Source organism: Topomyia yanbarensis, chromosome 1 (genome assembly GCF_030247195.1).
Source record: "Topomyia yanbarensis strain Yona2022 chromosome 1, ASM3024719v1, whole genome shotgun sequence".
Classification (NCBI taxonomy): domain Eukaryota; kingdom Metazoa; phylum Arthropoda; class Insecta; order Diptera; family Culicidae; genus Topomyia; species Topomyia yanbarensis.
The window spans coordinates 207,655,566-207,678,647 of NC_080670.1; the positions used below are offsets into that span (position 1 = coordinate 207,655,566).

At 43.2% G+C, this 23,082-nt stretch overlaps 2 protein-coding genes across 3 annotated transcripts in view; both read left to right on the forward strand.

The window, feature by feature from the left end:
• LOC131676193 (uncharacterized) lies at positions 1-8,446 on the forward strand. Its single transcript, XM_058955315.1, has 5 exons — positions 1-519; positions 7,288-7,587; positions 7,645-8,078; positions 8,135-8,373; positions 8,442-8,446. Exons 1-5 carry the CDS (start codon positions 1-3, stop codon positions 8,444-8,446), a joined length of 1,497 nt encoding a protein of 498 aa, XP_058811298.1.
• Positions 8,312-23,082, forward strand: part of LOC131689818 (uncharacterized) — a 20,452-nt gene continuing 5,681 nt past the window's right edge. Inside the window, exon 1 of one of the 2 annotated variants that reach the window (XM_058975133.1) lies at positions 8,312-8,530. In XM_058975133.1, the coding sequence (XP_058831116.1) occupies positions 8,455-8,530 (76 nt within the window). In that variant the 5' untranslated portion in view covers positions 8,312-8,454. Of the gene's footprint in view, positions 8,531-14,808; positions 15,512-23,082 lie in introns of those variants that run through there. The other variant, XM_058975143.1, reaches the window with a different exon arrangement.

The window sequence follows — 23,082 nt, forward strand, 5'->3', positions numbered from 1 at the left end:
ATGGCTGCCGGGAAACGATCAAGCTACGAACTAACCACCGAACCGGATGACGATCGCCCCCGTAGTTTCTATGACAACCTAACAACAACCGGATCGAGCTCCGGCACCACAAAAATCATTCAAATCCCGGATATTCAGTTCAAGTTCGATGACGACATTCCAATTACGGCCGACGCTCGGCGATCGACACTGATGAGTAATGCCAGATCGGATTTTTTCGGGCTTTCCCGAGCGCCACCGGACCACGAAGAATCACACCATTTGATGGAGGAGGATAGTGGCGATCGAAGGACACCTCCGATCGTGATCATTCCCCCCATTCCGACCGGTTCGTCCTCACCGGATTCTACTGCCAGTACGGCGCCAGCTCGATCCTCGTCGCCGGGAATGACACCGACGATGACAGATAGCTCTCCCGGAGCCGGAGGAGGAGGAGGAACTAAATCCCGTCCCATTTCGTCGAACCGAAGCATCACAATTAAATTGCCCGACTGCGCTACAACCACAACACCTTCCGAGGTAAGTGTGATGACAGCGAGTATTCGAGGAATCTACTCCAAATGACTACAATTTAAGGTGCACGCTAATGACCGTGATTTCGTGCTTCGCGTTCCTCATCCCGTACGGGTGGTGCGCAGCAGCGCACAAAGTGATGAATAATGTCAGTTCCAGTAGTTACTTGTTCGGTCGTTTTTCGCCGCCTGCTACTTTTTTGCTGGGAATGTTTCTTGTTTGATTCGGTTCGGGCTCTACCTGGTTGGGCATGTGTGTTTGTTTGGTTGTTATTTATCGTTTTTTTTTGTTTTCGTTTCCAAGCAATCGGCTAGTGGTTACGGTTAATGTAAATTTTTACATGCTTTGTGCCATGGCAGTCCGGGGTGTCGGTGCGTCGACATCGTCGTCGATGCAGGTAGGCCGACGAGAACATACCTTGACTAGCAAGGTTAATGAGTTTTCTGCACTCGCTGATGCTGGGAAGGATGTTTCTGGAAATAATTAACTACTTGATTCTATCTGACATTCGTGTTTATAATATTTAGTCTGTCAATGAAAACACTCCATCGATAATATTTTCACGACCAAAAAACTTGGTTTCTGAAGCATCGCAAATCCTTTTTTCTTGAATAAATTTAAAGGAGAGTTTCGATAATTTTCAAGAATATTATTTACAAACACTTTAGATTATGTTATCCAATATGTACTTTAAATTCAATTTAAAAAATATTTTAAAAAAACCGTTGCTACCTGATCGTCGTAGATTACTAGCGTTGTTTAGGCTTAGGCTTAATGGATGAAAACGACGGAATGTGGTGGGCTGAACACAACACACCAGCTCTGCGATTGAACTAATTTTCGATCTAGCGGATGGAGGGCAACGATAGTGCAATTTGTCATAACGACGACATGATTTTTTTAATGTAACTTACGGAGAATTGGACAGTGAGAATGACGTGTGTAATTATGCGGCTAATATGTAGAAACAACAACGTATTTTTGTCTTTCTCATATAAACGAGTTAAACACTCTTTACTCTTCCCTGTCTTTTCCCCTTGGGACTACGTTAAAGCATTACCATTGTGCTCTTTCGCACCTCATTCTGTTGCTCACGTATTGTCAACAGTTAACTCGCAGTCTCGATTGATCCATTAAATTAATCATGCTTTGAGCCATTTAGCTCCCGACCTTCCTCTTGCACTCCTTCAGTTTCCGTATACATTATTTGAACTATTTAGGTCCGAAATCGGAATTTCTGTGAGCCATTTAGTTCCCGTTTGAACTAGTCGTTTCGCTCCCAGATTTATCGCAGTCTTCTCGGATAGTTCCCGGAAATTATTCCACCCTACTCTGACTGAGAGTTCCTCTGGGGCAGAATTTCTCGTGATACCGATGTCTGTTGCGTGAGCCATTTAGCTCGACAGATAGTACTCGGTGGTTGACCTATCCCAATCGACGGACCAACAAGTAAGGGCCAAGGTCGGTTCGAAGATTTCGATTCACTGGCACCCCGACAACCATGCATCGACGCGCACTATTCGAGCCAGTACCCAACTATTCTACGGGGTGATTGCCCGCTGTTTCGTTCAATGTTACCTTCGAAAGCACCAACCTTAGCTAAAAAATCCGCCCGCTCTTTGCCCGGCAGAGTCCCGCTCCAAGGTAATCTGGAAAGATAAAGCACTCAGGAGCTCCCGTATTTTCACCAGAAATACGGGGGGGGGGGTGCTTTCCATGTTTCATCGAGCGAATAGCGTCAATAGAACTCAGACTATCCGAGACGATAAAGTAATGGTCTGCGGGTAATCTGTCAATGATTCCAAGGGTACACTGCATAGCAGCTAGCTCAGTGACATAAACTGAAGCAGAATCACCGAGTTTGTAGGAAGCGGTGAACTGTTGGTTGAAAAATCCGTGGGCCTTTCGAGATTAGATCCATCAGTACAAAACGTCTTACAGCAGTCGACCTCTCGTAATTTATTGCAAACAATATCTGGGACCACATGCGGGTGGATGTGATCCGGTATTCCACGAATATCATCTTTTATGGATCGTCGACGAAAATAGTAGATTCGGAAGTATCTATGAAATGAACACGGTTGGGGTTAATATTCGACGCTATGTGGTCAAAATACAAGGACATAAAACGGGTCTGAGAATTGAGCTTGACAAGCCTCTCGGAATTTGCAACCACCAATGTGTTCAAGATCTCGCATCGAGTTTAGTCTTTTCGCTGCGGATCGGAACCAGAAGCATCCTCTTCGTCTCTCTGCCTTTGTGAAAGACAAATCGTGTATCTGCCAGTAAGCCATTTGCTTCGACCTAATTGTCATCTTCTCGAACAACTTCCGGATACAGGACAACATTGCAATCGGTCGATACGAGTTGTGATCGAAGACTTGTTTCCCGGTTTTTTGGATTGGCGATGACCCTTACATGCCTCCAGTCATGAGGGGCAATGTTACCCTCAAGAAACTTTTAAATTAACAAGCGTCTTTTGGGGACGAGACTATATCGTTACATGATAAGAGAGCAAGTGAGAATTTCACTATAGAAAAAGTTTCGATCGCGTTATCATTAGGGGGCGCGGAGCGGTAGCTTTTCGGTGCTGGCGCGAAATCCGGACGAACCTCCTTGGCAAAAGATATTCCACGCTCTCGTTAATACTTTGTTGGTTTCGCATACGGGCCATGCTCCAAAGAGTGCTCATCGATGTTTCTCTTGTTAATCCGTCGACAAATCGGTGCCAGTGACTACGTTTCTTGACTTTCATTAAATTTTTTATTCGCGCTTCTAATATCGCGTACTGTTGATAGCTACCGGTTAACCCGTCGTTCCGGAAAGCTTTATACGTGGCCTTCTCCGCGCATACATCTGAGCACTCTTTGTCTCACTAAGCGTTAGGAGCACGTTTTTGGGTGTTCACGCCGGCAGGCTTGCCATTTGCTCACACTATGTGCACGCACCGTTTCTTGTTGCTACAGTAAGTGGCCGTATAGCCTAGCTGCTTGCGTTTGGAACAATTCATGACCCACGGTACAAACAGACGCACAAATAGACAAGCTCTTCTCAGTTTAACGTAGCTCGGAAGAGCAGATCCGGCGAAAGTCACGTGAAACGAGTCTGATGGATAGTACTTTCTATCCTTCGATGGACATTGGATACAATTGCTTGCACTCCAAAATCTTAACTGATTGAAGGTTAGGGTTCATAAAGCGGCCAACCCCATAATTCATCAGCACATCGACAGTTAAATCCGCATCACTTAAAACACCGTCAACCTCCACGTTTCGAGAAGGAATGTAGACGCAATACTCAGTCGGGCCGAGTAACATTTTCAGTTCCCGCGCAACAGTTATGCTTTTTTTTAAAATCTAATGATTTACTTGAAACGGCTCAATGCGTTAGCACAACTAAGCCGTGGGTCTTTTAACTTTTTACAATAAGTAAAAATAATAAAAATTTGCTAAGAATGTCGGTCTGCCAAATCTTGTTGACGCAGTTTGCTGCTGCGTGTTGAGATCCTTTTCCTTGGCGGTGAAGCCGCTTGGGGGTCACACAGTCTGCCTTCTCTCGCGTTATCTTTCCCGTCCATGTCATCATTGGTACTGCTTTCTTGCTGTTCTCGATCAGAGGTTTTTATTTGTTTCTTGTTCTTACAGGTCGCTATTGTATATCCGTCTTCATCGGTATTTGCTTCTTTATTGGCGATGCTAGTTGTTGGTTTGGGAGCGGTTGGCATGGCCGTTGTACCTGCATTATTGGTTAACTGGATCGGTGTTTTTGGTTAATCTGAAGGTGTCGGTGGCTACTTGTTAGAGTTGGCTGTAGTAGATGAGTTTTGACTAGTTGCTTCGGTGCATGTTTTTCCATTGGTTGGCTGTATGGTTTATAGCATTGGCATGTTGGGGTCTGCCCGGGATATGTGATTAGCATTGTTTGTCACGTTTCCTGAACTGTGGGTATAACACGAGTTTTATTAAAGTCGATCGCAATCGTGTTATCCCGTTAGCACGGGCATTTTTGCTTCATTTGGCAAACTCATTTCACTCCGCCGCCGGGGGCAACGATACAAATTGTTTGTGCACCGATATAGAACAAAAGCTGGCTTGATTCACTGGTGCCTATAGCCTGCTATAGCGCAGCGATTTTTTTTGCTTCTGCTTGGTGCGAGGTCAGAACATAGCCTGAACAGTTATGCTGTTTAGCGGTTTAGTTTTGTGTTGTCCAAGGACCAGCGGATCCATCTCGGTAAACCTTGACTTGAGGAGGGACTGCGAGACATTGGGGAGGGGGGTGGGGGAGTGGGGTACTTCCCGACGTTCCCTGTGTGTATGTGGCGTGACATTGACGAGGTTGGATGTTGTTGCTTCGCTGATACAGCCAGACGAAACCGATGTCGAATCGTCTTTGTTTCGTGGGACACCAAATTGCAATAACAATTTGTGCTACAAATCCTCACAGGTAAATAGCATTAACGGGACTGTTTATTCACAATGCGTTACTATAGCCTCCGCTACAGTAAGCACCTTCGTACTACCGAAAAGAATGAACCACACCGGAGAGAAAAACTGCACTTGGTTCTCGGTACAACGTTTGGTTACGAATGGAGAGCCATTAAAAATTAGGTAACACTTTCATGAAAATATTTAAGAGATGGCGCTGCTTCGGTGGTGGCTAGCATGAATTAAAATGTATGGGAAAGATATTAAAACTTGGGATTTCGGAGAAACTCTAATATTGTAGTTGTAAAATGGATACACATTTGATACAGAAAATAGACGGGAACAGCTTGTAGAAGTTTATTTAGATATTCACTCAAAAAAATTCAAATAAAATCTAAAAAAAATATTTGCACCCATACATTCTACTCATTAGTTTCCACCAAGAGAGAAGTTGAAACTCTTTCGCTCACAACTCTGTTTCACTCAGAATGGGTTCTTGGGATTTCATCATAAATCAGTCCACATTCCAAATCTCATTCTGTATGTTATTTACTGGGATGAGGTTATTTTATGGTGCGGACATCTATGTGTCGTCATAAAGAAGCTCTAGTTGCATGTATATTGCCGCAAGATGTTCAAAGTATGGAAATAGCGCACCCTTTCATATAAGGTAAACAGAAACGACATAAATTACTCAATTCTTAATCATTTGAAGTTTATCTGGTTTCGTGAAGTCTGCTATAAATATTTTCTTATAAGTAAATGTACACGCAACCGAAAAACTACCTAATATTGAGTACTTTTGACTCAAGCTCGGGGTATCGTAAAATTAGGTAAACTGTGTTGAAGATAGTTTCCATTTAACTACGGCAAAAATCATAACTCAACCTTGAGTTCAATTTACTTAAATTTAAGTTGAATTTACCTAATTTTGAGTATACCCCCAAACAACTCAAAAGAACCTTACCGCACGGAAGACCTCGATTGAGTCGAATGTCTCGTTTTGTTTTTGACAACACTAATAAGTGCGAAAGCGACGCACAACTCAAAAGTACCTAAATTTAAGTTAAAAGAACTTATTCCGTGGGTTGTTTTATTTTGGCGTGTAGTATACTTCGAGTAACCGTTAGCAAATGTTTTCAGGTCTTTCGAACATCCATTCTCACAAACAGAGATGCCATCAGGGTTGTTACGGAAAACGACGAAATAAAAACGCGCGAGATTTTGCGCGATTCTTAAACCAAATAATATTGTAATGGTTTTTATTTCAATATTCTAGGAAACTTTTTATGTATTGTCCATTTGAATCCTTTATTAATAGGCTAAAAAATCGTGTCTTGTTACTTGTTAGCTATTAGCTTCCAGTTATTTTGAAAGAATACAACTCAAAATATTTTTTTATTATATGTAATTTGGATCGAATCTGATACCCGTTTGATTTTGATTTGTTGTTACTGAGAATGCAAATCATATTCGTTCTGAAAAGCGATCCGTCATAATGAAGCATAAGGCTAATTAACAAAAATAATATGCGCAACAACATATGGGCGACAAAAATTCTGATTGCCTTCTTCTTACCGGAGCATCCACATACTTCTCATTCGACTAGCCAACGATGAATGAAGCACTTAGCACAAAAATGCATGCGGGATTTATATAACTTCCCAATATTTGAGTAGTTCTCTTAGGTGCACCTTGTTGACGGCTCCGTCTGAAATAGACTGTTAGATTTCGGGTTTTCCGTGTTACTTTCAAAAGTTTTTGCGTTACTCATAGAAGTCATACATACTTCGAAATTTAATTCAAAATTAGTGACTATTTTTCCAACTAATTAGTGCAAATATAATGGATTTCTTCCGAAATTTCGTTTGAAAACCGACACAGAGCACACTCGAAGGTACAGTGTTGACCAATCGTCCAGATACTGAGGGGCTAACTAAAGTGACTCATCTCTATGCTCTGTACTAGTTTTAACGTTGTCAATACAACTGTTATTAATTTAAATCTTATAACTCAATATCCCAAAGCATTCACCCATCACTGTATCATAGATTAGCACCGGCACATCAGGAGTGCGCAATTATGCCGCAAAGAAATTCATGCCTTCGCTCGGTACCTCCTAATCGTAACTGTGATCATTCGATGAATCGCAAGCACGTTCCTTCCCTCAGCGGTGCCTGTTCCCAACACATTCTCAGGTCCAATCGAAACCATCTTCTCCTCCTCTATTATTACACTTCTCGCGGCCCAAGGCGAGCGAGTTCTCGCTCGTGTATCTCGTAATGAGATCTTTTCGCCTAGACTATTTTTATTATCGTTATAATTGATTTCCATTGATAATTTTCAGGCCGTCTACATGACCACAACGGTGCCGCAAAACTTCGCCAAGGACAGCAGCGCCCTATCCTCGCGGCACAAACCAACCCGCAGCAGTCTCCGCCACAGCCGTATGCTGGTGGTAAACAAATCCTTCCACCAGCGGTACCCGCGGGGGAATTCACTGAATCTGAAACACATCCGGCTCAGCCGGGTACTGATGGTGCTTAAGGTGCTGATCGGTTTGATACTTACCTTTGTCGGGTTGGTCATTATGGTCTGGTCGCCCAGTACCCACACCAAGGACAACCCGTACTGGGCCGGGTTGGTTGTGAGTATTTTACTGTTAAGTAGAAAAAATTAAATTAATATTATTTTTAATTTTCAGCTTATCCTGTGCGGTTCCATGTTCCTGATTTTGTTCGATTTCAAGCGACGGCCGGCGAACCGGTTCCGGGAGAATTGTTTCAACTTTGTCCGCGTTAACGCCCTGGTGCTGCTGTTGCTCACCATCTTTTTCACCATGTTGGCGTTTATCTATGCGTTGATGCACACGGTTAATCTGAATTCCAGGGGATTGCATTGTGAGCCCGAGTACAGTTTTAATGTCAATTCGTCCAGTTGTGTCTGTTGGATTGATGCTCGACGGAGTACGACGTCGGAGGAAGCTTCCCAGCTCAGAAGTGAGGAATTGGTGGATGATGATCAGCTGGTTGGTAACAGTAGTAGCAGTAATACGGTTGGATTGAACGTCGTCGGTTTTGATCGACGGAAAACCGCCGAACAGCTGGAGGAAGCTGGCGTAATTCGACTGGAATATCGGTTAGTGTTGAAAAAGGCATATAGATCCTCTTTTCTAATCTTGCGTTAATTTTTAGTGACTTCAGCTGCAGCGAAGTACTCGGAATCTGGTACTACGTCACACTGGGTTCCACGGTACTAAACAGTTTGGGTTGTCTGCTGGCCGCAGGTTTTCTCATCATCTACGGTGTCGAGTGTCAACGCCGGGACCAACAGTTGAAGTACTACAGCGTGAGAACCAATGGTAACGGGGTAAAAATCGGTGGTCAAACTGATGATCGTGAGACGCAGAATTCCGACGGAGGAGGAGGAGGAGGTAGAAACAGTGTGACCAGTGGGGAGAAATTAAACGACGACAGCGAACTGTTACCGACGCGGCAACAGCCTAGTGATTCGAATGTTACCGACAGTATTGGAGGAGGAGGAGGAGGAGGAGGAGGAGCACGAACGACGGAAGCGTGATACAGAGACAGGTATTTTGTATCGAAGTATTATTTTTTTTTAATAATACCTTTTTTACTTTGAGTGATGCCGTGATTGTACGACCGTTTGAAGAAGGATCCGTTGAGGATTGTATCCTGACAATGATATTGTTGTTTTGGTTTCCAGAAGCCTGGTACCTTAAGGTACGTCCTTCACGGTTAGAGACTCCATATTGAAGCATCCATTGACCTCTGGTTGGGTTTAGACACGAGCCCTGGGACCAAGACCCATGTAGCTGAATTTCAAAGTTGACGGCATCCAAGTCGGTTTAAAATTCTTCAAAGACGATGAATGGCCATACTGTTGCAGCTATCCAGCGAAAACGTTAATAGAAACTAAATCAAAAACCCCCTTAATGTCAGAGAAAATGTTTGCCATTTGCTCTTTAGGTGGCCATTTGAATTTCTGTTGCAGAAGACCTTCGCTTTGACGTCAAATTGGTCTGTACCCGGCGAGTAACCACATTCGCGAAGTTATGCCAAGAGAGCCGAAGTCTGCTGAGCCAGAGAAGAAGGGCAAACTGGTTTGGAATGCTGCGGCGAAAGTCTGAGTTGTTTCTCTGAACACTATGCTTTTCAAAAGATTTAGTGGTTCTCCTCATAGCGGGGCTGTGCGGTTTTCGGGAGAGATCGGTTTCAGTTTGTGGAGCCACTACACTCCACTGTTAACATGGTCAGTACACAAAGAACTTGAATGTTAGAGAACAGGAAGCCTCTTACTCCCGAATTCCAAATTTTAGTTTGAAGAAGAACTAGGTAAATGACTATCTCGGTAGTTTTGACACGGAGGAGAAGACGATCAAGGTTGCTTTAAAGCTGAAGGAGATGCACATACGCGGAGGATTCAAGATAGAAAATTGGAACGCGGAATCGAAAAACCTAATCAACCGCAAGCGAAGTTCACAAGAGTCGACGCGAAGAGTCAAGCGGGAAGAGTGCTGGGTCTAGTGAGCGGACGGAGTCTTGTCGTTTACAGCCTAGTTGTGGTTGGACGAAATTTCTCCGATGAAGTGGAAGTGGATGAGTTTGTTCGACTCCCAGGACCTACTATTACACATTACCGTTCAAGGTCGGAGGATTATCCAGGACATCTGGAGCAACCAAATCGTTTGGGATTGCTGCGATACGGACTTGATAGACACTATTCTAGCACACTGTTAAGGATTGGCCAGTTGAGACTTCCTAGGACCTACTTTTCGAGGTTTTCGGCTGCTGAAGTCGGGTCAGATGAACTAAACTTCTTTACCGACGTTAGCGAGGAAGCTTATGCATCTACTGCCTTCTTCCGGGCACTGATAAACGTTAGTGATGGCTAATGGATCGTGTTTCATACACCGAGAGCTGGTCGTCGAGGACGCCATTCGTTGAAGCAACTTACCCCTTAAGGGGACCAAGATTTTTAAGGCTGCATCGGCTATTCCAAGGACCCGTTCAGGTGACAGTCGGTCGCAGCTGCGTCAAACGCCTTATTCACGTGCCTCACGGGGTGAGCCGTACATTTGGAAGTTGCCCATTCACTGACTACGGAATCCTGCAAAATGATCGTCAGTTTATTCGTGCGTCATGGATCACCGACGGAAATCAGCTCTGACAAAGGAACTAATCTGGTAGCTGGCGCAGATTTTAACCAATTCGAACACCAGGTGGGTCTTCAACCCACAATCCGCTTCATCAGTGACCGTCATCACGGAGGACGACTCCCTAGTCAAGTGTTCCGGTGGAGAAACCCAATCAGAAACCCCTGACACCTTATCACTGCTAAGCTCGAGTGGGATTACGTAGCCATCCAGGACGGTACTCGAATCGCCGAAGATCACACGAACGAACTGTAACATGGTCAGACAATTACTGGACCAGTTTGGAGGCGTTGGATCAGAGAACCAACTTCCAACCATCGCAAACAAAACCAAAGGGTTCGTGGAAGTAGAGAAATCGATGATGGTCGTCAGCGCATCGGATGGATCATAGGTTTGTTACTCGAGGAAACGATGGCCGTGTCCGGCAGGTAATGGGACAAACTACGAGCCAGTGCTCCGGCGACCTGGCTGGCATTTTTGCCGGTTTAAAACAGTAGTAACGCAAGGTCTAGTATTGGAAACAGAATTTCGCTAATTGTCTGAAATTCTCGATGCACAAGAATTCCACTTTTTATGGAGCTATAAATTTTGTTTGGCTTACAATTTAAATTTCTTGAAAATATGGTTGTCGCCGAAAAAGGATTCTTGATTTCGTGTATTCCGATCAACGGTTGAATAGAATTTATACATCGTAGCACATAGCGATCAGGTGAAACATTATTTCTCTAGTTAATCCGTTGACAAACCGGTGCCAATAACCGCGTTTTCAGCATGCATTAAGTTGGTAGAGTAGTAATGATCATATTAAAATCGATGCGAATATCATGCAGTAAGATAGAACGATTATCAACGTGAAGACAACCCTATGGCATACCGTGGGAGTTGAAGTCTTCTTGAACCCGCTGAGGTGCGATGTATAAGGGAACAATGTCTGCCTTTAATTCGGACTTGACAACCGACAATTTCAATAACTGGTACCGAGGATTAACTCGACCCTGGCGAAAAATATTAAAATTGTCGGAAGTTAACCAAATACTTCATGTTAAACCTAGAAAAATCATGAGAATGAAATATAGGGACACTTAGGGTTTTTGATGTCCCATGAGGAAATTGCTGTTAGTTTTTAAGATTTCCGAGACGAGGAGCCTTTTACTTCGGTTTTGTAATAGCACAAAAAGGCGAACAGGTAGACGAGCTCCGTTCAAAAGAACAAAGGTTGGAAGAGTAGATCCAGCGAAAGACTCGACATGAAACTGATTGAAAATAAGTTCCTATACTCCTCGATTTATGCTGAACGCATTCGCTTGCAAACCAGAATTTTTACTGACTGAAGCAAAGGGTTCTGAAAGGAGCCAACCCAATATTTCGCAACTGAGGCCCCTGATCGGACACTACACCATCAATCTCTACTTCCCAACCGGGTACGTAGACAAGATTCTTCTTCGTATACAGCCGAGTGTTGTTTAGTTAGTTTACGCGATACATTGATGATGTTAAATGGGTTATATTCGGTCCAGGGGCTTTTTGAATTAGAAGCAGTCTTCCCATATGCACATAAACGCACACTTCGTGTACGAACTTAAACACGCTATTTCGTACCTAAACACGTGCACATGTTCGCCTGCACAACTGAACCCCATGTACGTACACGGTGTGCGTACACACCGGTTCGTGGCACCAGTTTTCTCTTTCTCACTCTCATCGTCACTAGTGCTGACTCTTTTTGCCATGTGCGAATCGTTCTCGTGTACGCACCAGGTGTACGTACACGGATGTTTGAACTAGAGTTTGCACATCGTTCGCTTGAGTTCGATGTTCGAGGCGAACTTGTACATAGAGACGAAGCATGTTTGAACGCGTGCACGAAATTTTGTACACAGGTACAAAATTGTCCATGTTCATGGGAAGTCTGATTAAATGAATACAATTTATATCGCTAAGGTGATTTATCGGCAATATTTTGCCATCGGATAAATATTCAAATCGACCTCCGTTAAGCCAGAAGGGCTGTCTGTTATCGGAGATACATTTCAATTAGTCAACACTATCATGCGGGCTTCAGTACCCGCCGCAAAGAACGTTTTATCGGAGGAAATATAAAATTAATGTAATGAAATTTAAAATAAAAGAGTAATTGGTACTTATCTGTGGAACATTTGCAGTATCAGTAATCAAAAAACACATTTTGCCTGAACCGTTGATCACACAGCCCGTTAACAAAATGTATTTCGAAATAGCCACCAGGTGGTATCCAGAAACTTACACTTTCACTTACATACACCATGTCTGAACTTTCGTCACTGCGAGTAGAAATCACTCCGAATCGTACTACCCACTCGGGAAAAAAGTGGCTCGCCGTCGCTGAGTGTTTGCTTCGGCTAAAGCCCCGTACTCCAGCAGATCCCCGCACGTAAAGCTCTCATCGATGACAACACCGTCGACCTAGAGTTCACGAGCGGGGTTGTAGACACGATCGATTTTTCTTGAATAGCTCGCAGCAAACTCAATATCATTTGCCTGCTGTTTAAAGACGACATTTTCAGCGGTTTCCGAACCTGTCAACTCTCATATTGGCCAGTTGCTCTGATTAGGCAGTACAAATCGTGGCAGTGCGGAAGCCGGACGTAGTTCGATGGCTTGCCAACATCGATCCCTAGCTACAACAGTTTGTCGACGTAGAGGCAACTTTAAGTATGTTTAAACCGTTTCAAGCAGACTTCCCAAATGAACATCGAACACCGTGTTCGCTCTAGTTCTGTGCTCGTCTTAAACCCACATTTAGTGTGCAAACTCGAACCCGCTAATGCGTACCAAAACACGTACACATGTTCGTCTGCACAACCGAACCCCATGTACGTACGAGGTGTTGGTACGCACAGGTTCTTGACACTAGTTTTCTCTTTCTACCACTCATCATCACTAGTGTTGACTCATTCTGTTTTGTGTGTGCCTTTCTGGTGTACGCACACGGTGTACGTACACGGTGTTTAAACCTATGTTGCACATCGTTCAGTGTTCGAGGCGAACCGGTACACAAAGGCAAAGAAGGGTTGAGGTTGAACGCGTGCACGAAATTTTGTACACAGGTGCAAACTTATCGATGTTCATGGGAAGACTGGTTTCAAATGTGGAGAATGATGGGTCATTCCAAAATAAGGTCGGTAGCTTCGGTAACTTCGAAAAAGCCCAGCTAACTTATAATCAGCCATGTACGTGCTCACACTACTGTCCACGATCCAAGCAGATGGAGCTTCTTCTCTAGAATCGCTCGCATGGAAAAATAGCAAATGCGTGGTTAAAAAAACAAGAAAGTATAAGTTTGACGTTTGCGTCGTCCGTAATACGGAGGGTCGCCAGAAGTGTATGGAAAAGAACGTAACTATTACACTTCGACAAAGGTAACCAAGAAACCCGTTTCTTTTGATTGCCCTCTCTGTTTCTTCATATTTTTTGTTTATCGTACACAAGGCTAGTAGAACGATTCTCTGAATAAAGACTCGACATCTCTATCTTTTTGTCAGTCAGCTGGGCGGGAAATTCCGGTATGGCAAGGAATATGTTCCTGTGGTTGCATGTCTGTCATTTTTACACTACTGGAGCTACAGATGCGGAAAACTATCGATCTGAGTATCTGCAGTAGAGGTGGCTCCTTGATATAAAAATCATAGTACCTCTTAAATGTTCTGGACGGACTCTGCGTACGCTAAAATTACTCTCAATTGACACATGGAAAGGGTATAGATGTCGTTCTCAGCTTTAGCCCATCGTACGTTACTGGGCTATTGCAGAGAGGGTCTTCGAAAAGACTGCGGTAAAGCAGCTGGAAATATGCGGAAGTTAAAAAAATGAGCTCAAGCGTCCAAAAATGTGATGAAATGTTTGTCTGAAAGGAATTGTATTATTTTATTCCGGTTGTAACAATATTCAAGTTCAAACTTGTACAGTAAAGGATCAAAGGTTTGTTTGGATAAAACATCATTTTCTATATAATTTGAAATAAATAACATGTGGATAACTTATTTTTGATACAGTCCTTAATTAGTATTAATATCTTTTTAAAATCAAACAGAATATTGTTTTTTCAAACTTGGAAGAATTTGCGAATATTCTGGAAAACGCATTTTTCCTAAATTTTTCATACCCTGTGTATAAAATATTCTGAAATTCTCAAGAATTCGATTAAAAACCATTTTCTTGAAACCTCTTAAATATCTTGATTTAGAAACAAAAATGTACTGCCTTGTTTCAAATAAGTTGAAGTTTGAAAATCATCGCCTACTATTCACCAGGAAGGAACGAATATTGATGGCAAGAAATTTCTTAATAAACAAGTAGCATGCAAGCTAAACTGTTTTCAACTGGGACATAATTTAAGCTGGATATTGCAAGATTAACCTAAACCTGACTGATGAGAGGTGAAGTGTATTGTTGTGTCAAAGCAACCAAAGCAATACCACGTATAGGATGAGTAAATCCACCTTCTTCCATACAAGTTTATAGCGTCTAAATCGCACCGCATTTTATAGCAACCTTTATCGCACGCTAAAGTGTTCTTGCTTCATGCTATATTCGCTATATTCACCATCCAGCGAAGCACTAAATGTTTAGAGCAAAAATCAGGTAGAGCCTGTGTTGAGCTGATTCCACCACTCCACTCACTCACGCAAGCAAACTTCATTCTTGAGCCGACTGCGGTCGTGTACGGTTCGGTTTGCTACCATTTCTCCGTGTCGCCCGTTTCTTCGACTAGTTTATAGTGTATTAGTGCGTTAGTCAGTCGGCCAATCAGAGCCCCGCGATGCAGTGCAAGTTCTTTTGTTATTAATCATGTAACCTCTCCTCGGTGTGCTGTAACAATATTTTTATGCCGCACCCCTGTGCCATAACTATAGGCTCGTGTGAGCATCCATAATAAGTCATCGACATATGCGTTGCATCAAGGTGGACAGGGAACATTTATCGAGTGATTTCTAATAAGTTCGGATCCGATCCGAATCGTGTCCGATCAATTCCCGTGAATCGTTACGTGAGTCAAGTCAAGTTCGATGTTCAATCAATTTTGTTCAATCAACAGACAAAGTGCGAAGAAGTGTGACAGCAGAAAAAAGTGAAGCAACAAATTAAATTGCGAACGTATACGCATGTGTGTGTGCGAGTGTATTACAGTGCCATCCAGTCCAGTGGAATGTTATGGAACTTGTGCAATTTCGTCTCGCGTGACTGTGTGTTAGTGAGCTGCGTACGCCGGAGCTGTCGTTCAAAACAAACAGTACTACTTCGATGATTGGATTGCATCGAAACAACAGAAATTTCTATACAGTAGAAAAAAGATTAACCAACGCCTACTTAGTTCATGTTTCGGATGTCAACTAGTACCACAGTCAGCAATCGATAGGTCAGTATTCTAACTATTGGTGTCGACTGCCGTGGTTACAAAGAATCTTCACCTTTCTTCCGGTAGTCACGCATACTTTCTCACTTATTCCGAGTTTATTTAGAGTAACAGCTCCGCTGCGAACCGTAAATTGGCACTTTGTTAGTGGAAGCGGTTGTTTACGCCTGCACGAAATGCTAATGTTTTGTTTTTAGCCAACACTCAGTACAATCAATTTGTTTCTGTTTATGCTGAGATGAGAGACAAGCGGGAAGAAAAGGTAGAGCAGTCGTCGCAGATGCTTAAATTTTGATATCTCTCAGGATGTTTGCATTGAGGTGAAAGGTAGACATGTTGGTTGATAAATAGAGGGAGCCTGCGCTGATTCATTCTTGAATGACTTGTTTGTAAATTCGAGGAACTGTACTTGTGTTGTTCCCAGCGAAAAATCCAACCATAGCTGTTCTGGTTTTTTGTTTCTTTAGAAACATGTAGTTTGTAGAAAACAACCAGCTTTCGTCGTCAACAAAAACAATTAATTCACTTGAATAAATCGTCGGGGTGTTGGATTTCAAGTCTCAATTTTCACTTCCATGTATCTGTCTCTGTGTGCCAATCCACGAGTACGCAACTCGGCACATTTTATCATTCTCCCCGCCACGGTGACTGATGATGTATGAAAAGTGCCTCGAGGCCAACCACTATCAGTCGACACTCGTCGCAAAGCCTACTGCAATCGGTCACTTTGTATTTGGTAAGGGAGCATATTTCTCGCAATCTACTCAATCAGCGTGGGGCTTATCGAAGCAAGTGAGTCATTCGTATGAATGAAACGTAGGAATTCGGTTGATTTCTCAAAGTGAGACCGTTCGAAATGTCAGTACGTTGAGTAGCATTCTAGACTTGTTTACAATTACAACAACAACATTAGTGAAAAATGTCCGTAATTTGCACACCCTTTATTTTCAAGCCTTCAATTTGGCACTCGGGCCGTTAAGATTGCTGAAAGGGTGTCTACAAACACCAACACACTAAGCAACGGCCTTCTTATCATTCAATGAGGAAAATCAGATCACTGATAAACATTCGGATGCCTCGATTAGCTATAATACTGCGTCGGTGTAGAGAGTGATGGGTGTACAATTACGAGCGAAGACAGGTGGTAGCGCTATTTCATGATATGACCGTTTATCGTTTACAACTTTCTAGGTAAATATTCGGTCACCGTCCTGCATGGTGGACTGATAAGCGAGTTAATACCATCAAACTGACGGATGATTGCCAAGTTGTGCCAAACATTGATATCCTGGTTGTTCAAACCCACTCAATACTTCGGTGTCATATTTATTATCCTACCATTGTTGTTTCGTTTTGGCTGTTTACGTTCTATTTAAATCATCGTTAAGTATTTTTACTTCTTCTCCTGATGAATTATACTCTTCACCGAATTCAGACAAAAGTTACTTTAAAAATGTGACTATTTGGATTAGTGGAACTTTTTTTATGGAACTGCTAATCTAGGATCACGAAGCAGGGATCCCAGATCATGAATCAAGGATTGTACACCGATAATCATACAGGGTTAAGAACGTAGGATTACGGATCCTGGATTAAGAAATCAGAATCGCGGATCCTGTATCAAGCATCCTACATCAAGGATCCTGGATCAAAGATTGCGGATTATGGATCGACGATCGTTGATCAGGGGCGGCGAAACACTTTACGCCCAAGTGGGTAGAAAGCATAGGGTGAGGGGTCCATTAGTAAGGATTTTTTCCCTTTTCGCAATGCACATGCTTACATTACATTCACATTAAATCACGTTCGTTTATGCAAATGGAATTGTGGTACATCGATGTTTTCAAATGTGTGTAGTGCGAGATACATGCGTTGCCTCTCTAATTTTTTTGGAATGGTTCAAAATTTCGAGTTGGTAATTACCCACTTGGTTATTCTCGAGTGGGTAGTACTACCCATACTACCTACGCTTTCCGCCGGCCCTGTCGTTGATCAACGACGCTATATCAAGGATGCTGAATCGTTTATCAAAAATACTGGATCGCAGATCAACGATCCTGAATGGAGGATCAAGGATCCTGGATCGCTGATCATGGATCGCGGATGAAAAATCCTAGATCGCAGATCCTAGATCTCGGATTCAAGATCGCGGATTCGAGATCGCGGATTAAAGATTGTGGATCATGGACTGCGGACTAAGGATAACAGGTCGCGGATCGAGGATCCCAGATCATAGATCACGAATCAAGCATCCTGGATCGAAAATCGCGAATCAATGATCGAAGATCGTGGTTTCAGGATCCTGAATCGAGGACAGCGGATCAACAATCCTGGTTCAACGATCCTGGATCAACGATCCTGGATCAACGATCCTGGGTCAACGATCCTGGATCAACGATCCTGGATCAACGATCCTGAATCAAAGATCCTGGATCAACGATCCTGGATCAACGATCCTGGATCAACGATCCTGGATCAACGATCCTGGATCAACGATCCTGGATCAACGATCCTGGATCAACGATCCTGGATCAACGATCCTGGATCAACGATCCTGGATCAACGATCCTGGATCAACGATCCTGGATCAACGATCCTGGATCAACGATCCTGGATCAACGATCCTGGATCAACGATCCTGGATCAACGATCCTGGATCAACGATCCTGGATCAACGATCCTGGATCAACGATCCTGGATCAACGATCCTGGATCAACGATCCTGGATCAACGATCCTGGATCAACGATCCTGGATCAACGATCCTGGATCAACGATCCTGGATCAACGATCCTGGATCAACGATCCTGGATCAACGATCCTGGATCAACGATCCTGGATCAACGATCCTGGATCAACGATCCTGGATCAACGATCCTGGATCAACGATCCTGGATCAACGATCCTGGATCAACGATCCTGGATCAACGATCCTGGATCAACGATCCTGGATCAACGATCCTGGATCAACGATCCTGGATCAACGATCCTGGATCAACGATCCTGGATCAACGATCCTGGATCAACGATCCTGGATCAACGATCCTGGATCAACGATCCTGGATCAACGATCCTGGATCAACGATCCTGGATCAACGATCCTGGATCAACGATCCTGGATCAACGATCCTGGATCAACGATCCTGGATCAACGATCCTGGATTAAGGATTCTGAAGTAGGGATCCTTGATCGGGGATCCTGGAGCAAGAATCCTGGAGAAAGGTTCCTGAAGCAAGGATCTTAGAGCAAGGATTCTGGAGCAAGGATCCAATATCGAGGATCCTGGAGCGAAGAACCTGAAGCAATTATGCTGAAACAAGGATCTTAGAGCAAGGATTCTGGAGCAAGGATCCAAGATCGAGGAGCCTGGAGCGAGGATCCTGAAGCAATGATGTTGAAACAAGGATCCAGAAGCAAGGGTCCTGGATCGAGGATCCTGGAGCGAGGAACCAGGATCAAGATTCCTGGAGCAAGGATCCAGGAACGAGGATCCTGGAGCGAGGATCCAGGAACGAGAATCCTGTAGCGAGGATCCAGGATCGAGGATCCTGAGGCAAGTATCCTGGAGCAAGGATATTGGAGCAAGGATCCTGGATCGAGGATTCTGAAGCGAGTATCCTGGAGCGAGGATCCTGAAGCAAAAATTCTGGAGCACTGATTCAAGATAATTGTAGACATCATCAAGCATATTTCGTACATCAGTGCTAAAGAACCCCTGACAGATAATTGCTTTAAGATGGTTGTTGCATTACGCCTCGATAGTGGTGCATCGAGGAAACCGAGACGCTTATGGGCCTTTTTTATGTTTGGGGGGGGGCAGCCCTATGGGGTTGCACGAACTGTGGACGTAGGACTACATAATTTAGTGTGAAATATTTAATGTCTTAGTGTATTTGATTTAATAATTAATCAAGTATATTTTATTCGTACAGGTTATATATAACCAATCAACATCGAATGTTACATATTGAACCAAACGTTCTTGCTTATCAGGTCCTTTCATTTGTAGTAGGCGATCGAAATCCGATTAAAATCATTTGAGAAGACTTGAAAAAAGACAGGAAACTGCGACCGAAAATCGAACTAATAGCTGGAACTGTTTTAAATCTTAATGGGACAATCTAAACCTTAAAAAATTGTAAAAACTTTTCGATTGTGTGAGGTAAAAACCCAGACCGGAGGAGCAAATTCGAATTTTAGGCAATATACACACCAAAATTTGGTTGTCGATTTCAGCAAAATTTTGCTGCATTTTCATCAGCTGAAAGTTTCAGCAAACCAAAATGCCGAAAGATCGGTAATTTGAGTTGAACACAGTTTGGCAGATTTGCTTTCCTGAAACTTCAGCAATTCAAATTGTCAATTTGACACTTACAATTGCTGATTTTCAACAAATTGTATCTGTCAAATAGACATAGTTTGAATTGCTGAGCTAACAGTATCTTAAACTGCTGAAACCTTCAGCTGATGAAAATTCAGCAAAATTTTGCTGGCATTCGGCGAAAAAAATTTGGTGTGTAGTCACATTTCATGTGTGGCTTTCTAGTTTTATTTTGCCATTATTGCAACTTTCCCAAAGTAGACATTTAAAGGTAGCGAATGCTTATCTGAATGCTTGTCTTATTCATATATCGAAGCACGTAAAATATTGTATTAGTAGAATAAAAGTAGATAGGCTGAGTGAAAATAAATCACTTGGAATCAACGAATGTAAATAATAAACCTTCGTTGCGCTTTCCATCGATTCGTGTAAATTTATTGCTAAGAAAGTGTGCATATGTGCCCAACGAAAGCACAGATTGTTATCATGGACGCATGCAACCGCGTATACACATTTGCCTCGAGCGTTGAAACCCAAGCGAACGGTGTACAGTTGTACAATGCTTGAATCTAACAGCTGTGTGGTTGCATCGTGTCCGTACACGAATGGAAGCAAAATTAGTCAACGCAAGTGACGAAGGGGTGAGTGTTTGCATGTGTAGCTCCACTGTACAAGCGATTTTGAGCACGTGTTTTTACGAATTTATGCGCCTGCCAATCAACAGGCAACTGACAGCTGACAGAATTAGGAAGCACGACCGTCTGTGTGCAAATGCGTGGTATTTTAATGCCATGATATCAAAAATCTATGTGTTTATCCATTGGAATCTAATCTTAGAGATATATGTGAGCGATATGTGCAAAGATTCCGAAAATTTATCGTGAGATGGCTGAAATATAAGCGTTTAAAACCTGACCACTTTTCGTAACATACCTTTTTGTTGAATTTGCAACGTGCACCCCCATATTGAAATCAAAAACGTAGTTCTACGTCAAAAATGACGCTCATATCCTCTAGACAACACATGGCGACCGGGAACTCCAGTGAAATCGGGCGGCTCTTCTGGCATCTGAGCCGCACACCGAAAATTAAGTACAATATTCACGGGCCTCTCGGGATCATTGAAGAACACACGTAAATATGCAAATGGCCACAGGGTTACAAAATCGAATTTATACACATTCCCGCTAGCTCCCGGGACAAACACGTAACCATACAGATGATTCACGGATTGACATACCAGCTGACATGACACTACGATCGAATAACCTTTCAAAGGCTCCACCGCCCATCCATCTTTTTTTTCCAATGGAGTGCAAGTCGTCCGCATGGACCACCTCACTCATTACCCAAACTAGCCACCTGACCGTACCAGGACTGACGTAACTACAACTGATCCGCCTGGTTTCGAAGAAGAAAAATAGGAAACAAGACGCTAAATCCAAAAATGGAAACACATTTTGTGTTTCGAATCGAACGACTGATAGTGGAAGCTTTCAAGAGGAATCCCTGTATTTCAGTAAGAGACAGGGATGATAGATATATGCTTTGTGCAGATCTTTCCGCATGTATCTCGCATTCGCCGCTCAAACGTGGTGTATAGTGTTGCGCCTCAGTGCTCGTTGATTACCTCTCGCGGAAAGAGGCGTCTCCAATACGCTGTGAACCCAGTTGGACTGCCGTTGGTTGCACGATTACGGAGCCAATATTTTGGTGATAGGCAAGGGATACTAGGGCCATTCGAATGCTGATTAGTGACGATTTCGTCATATCTAGCACCATTGTATATTAACTTGATAATGGGCTGATCAAAGTATATTAGTTATGGAATTTGCGTTTCGATTTCGTCTCATCAGAATCCGACACTAACTTAGTGACAGGAGTAAGCTAGCGCCTTCACTAAGGTCCCAGCACTAGCTTAGTCCTGTCACTAAGGACAGCGACACCGAGCGTTCGAATGAATGAGATAGTCAACGTAGCCGAAGTTCAAGAATTGGTGCGGCTGGCAGATTTCAAACGCTGACTACAGGGGATGTAGAATAACTTAGAATGAATCAGTTTACATCTTATCCCTCCGGAAGTCGCGCTTATGGCCCACTGAACGAGCAGCCGCTGGTGCCCTAAGACGATTTTCAGAACTAGATTTTCAGAACAGCGTGCACTCAGTGCACTAGCGCTGCTGCCGGAAGGTTAACTATTGTCTGTTTGTCAAAGTCAATTTGATATTAGGTTGTGATAGGTTGTGCCTAGATGGACAATGGTTCAACTAAAAAAGTGGAGAGTCCAACTAGCGAATCATAACTGTAGTTACCTTGGAGTCACAATGCCGACAAAAACCAACTAGAATTTGGTATCACATTCTGGACGGACTCAGCTGTGTAGAACATATCTCTTAGACTAGAGGATGACTACCAGGTGCAAAACGAATACTGTTGATTTCGAGAGCACTGAGTGATTGGCGAATAAACACAATAAAGCACACACTGAATGAATAAGGCCACTGGCGAAGTAGCTCTTGATGAGTCACTCTATGCATAAAATCAGAGTTCTTCGTGCAAGCGCAGGGGACAAAATCGCTCACTTGTCACGAAGCAATTTTACCCTTTTTCGTATTCTTCTGGGAATCGGATTCCGCGCAATGTCATTAGCGGGAAAAATGTCTTAGCTAGAAGTGTTGGCTTGTTGGTGGCAATTTGATTAAAATAGGTTAAACGAAGCGTGTATTTCATCATCTCCGATGCACTTTATCATCGTAGTATTGATGTTCAAATTTTGATAGCACCTAATATATAATTTATAGTTAGTTCAAAAAACAGGTTTCCAGAACAGTCAATATTTACCGCCTTCGAGCGTCGCACATTTTCGCTTTGCCAACAACAACATTCTCTTCTGTCACCGCACAGACTGACTCCGCTCTGCACCGTGTGGGATTGCGATCGCAGTAGGTGTTTACTCGACCAACAAAGCACAATCATTACAGACGCTGAAGTGACATTTCACTGGTGGACCGGCTGGATGCGAAGAAATGGTTGGCATGGGTTGCTACGATTCAAATTGCGTGAATGTAGGGTAGCAGTAACAATGATCAGCTCAGTTCAGTTGGAATGTCCGCTGTAAACAAACAGTAGGATGTATGTGGATTGGCAGTAAATGCACACATCAACGGTTGAGATGAATCATCATCATCCGTTCGGTTGTCGGGGTATAGGTAATTGGTGGCTGCATGTGGATGATAATGTCAGGCAGTTATGAA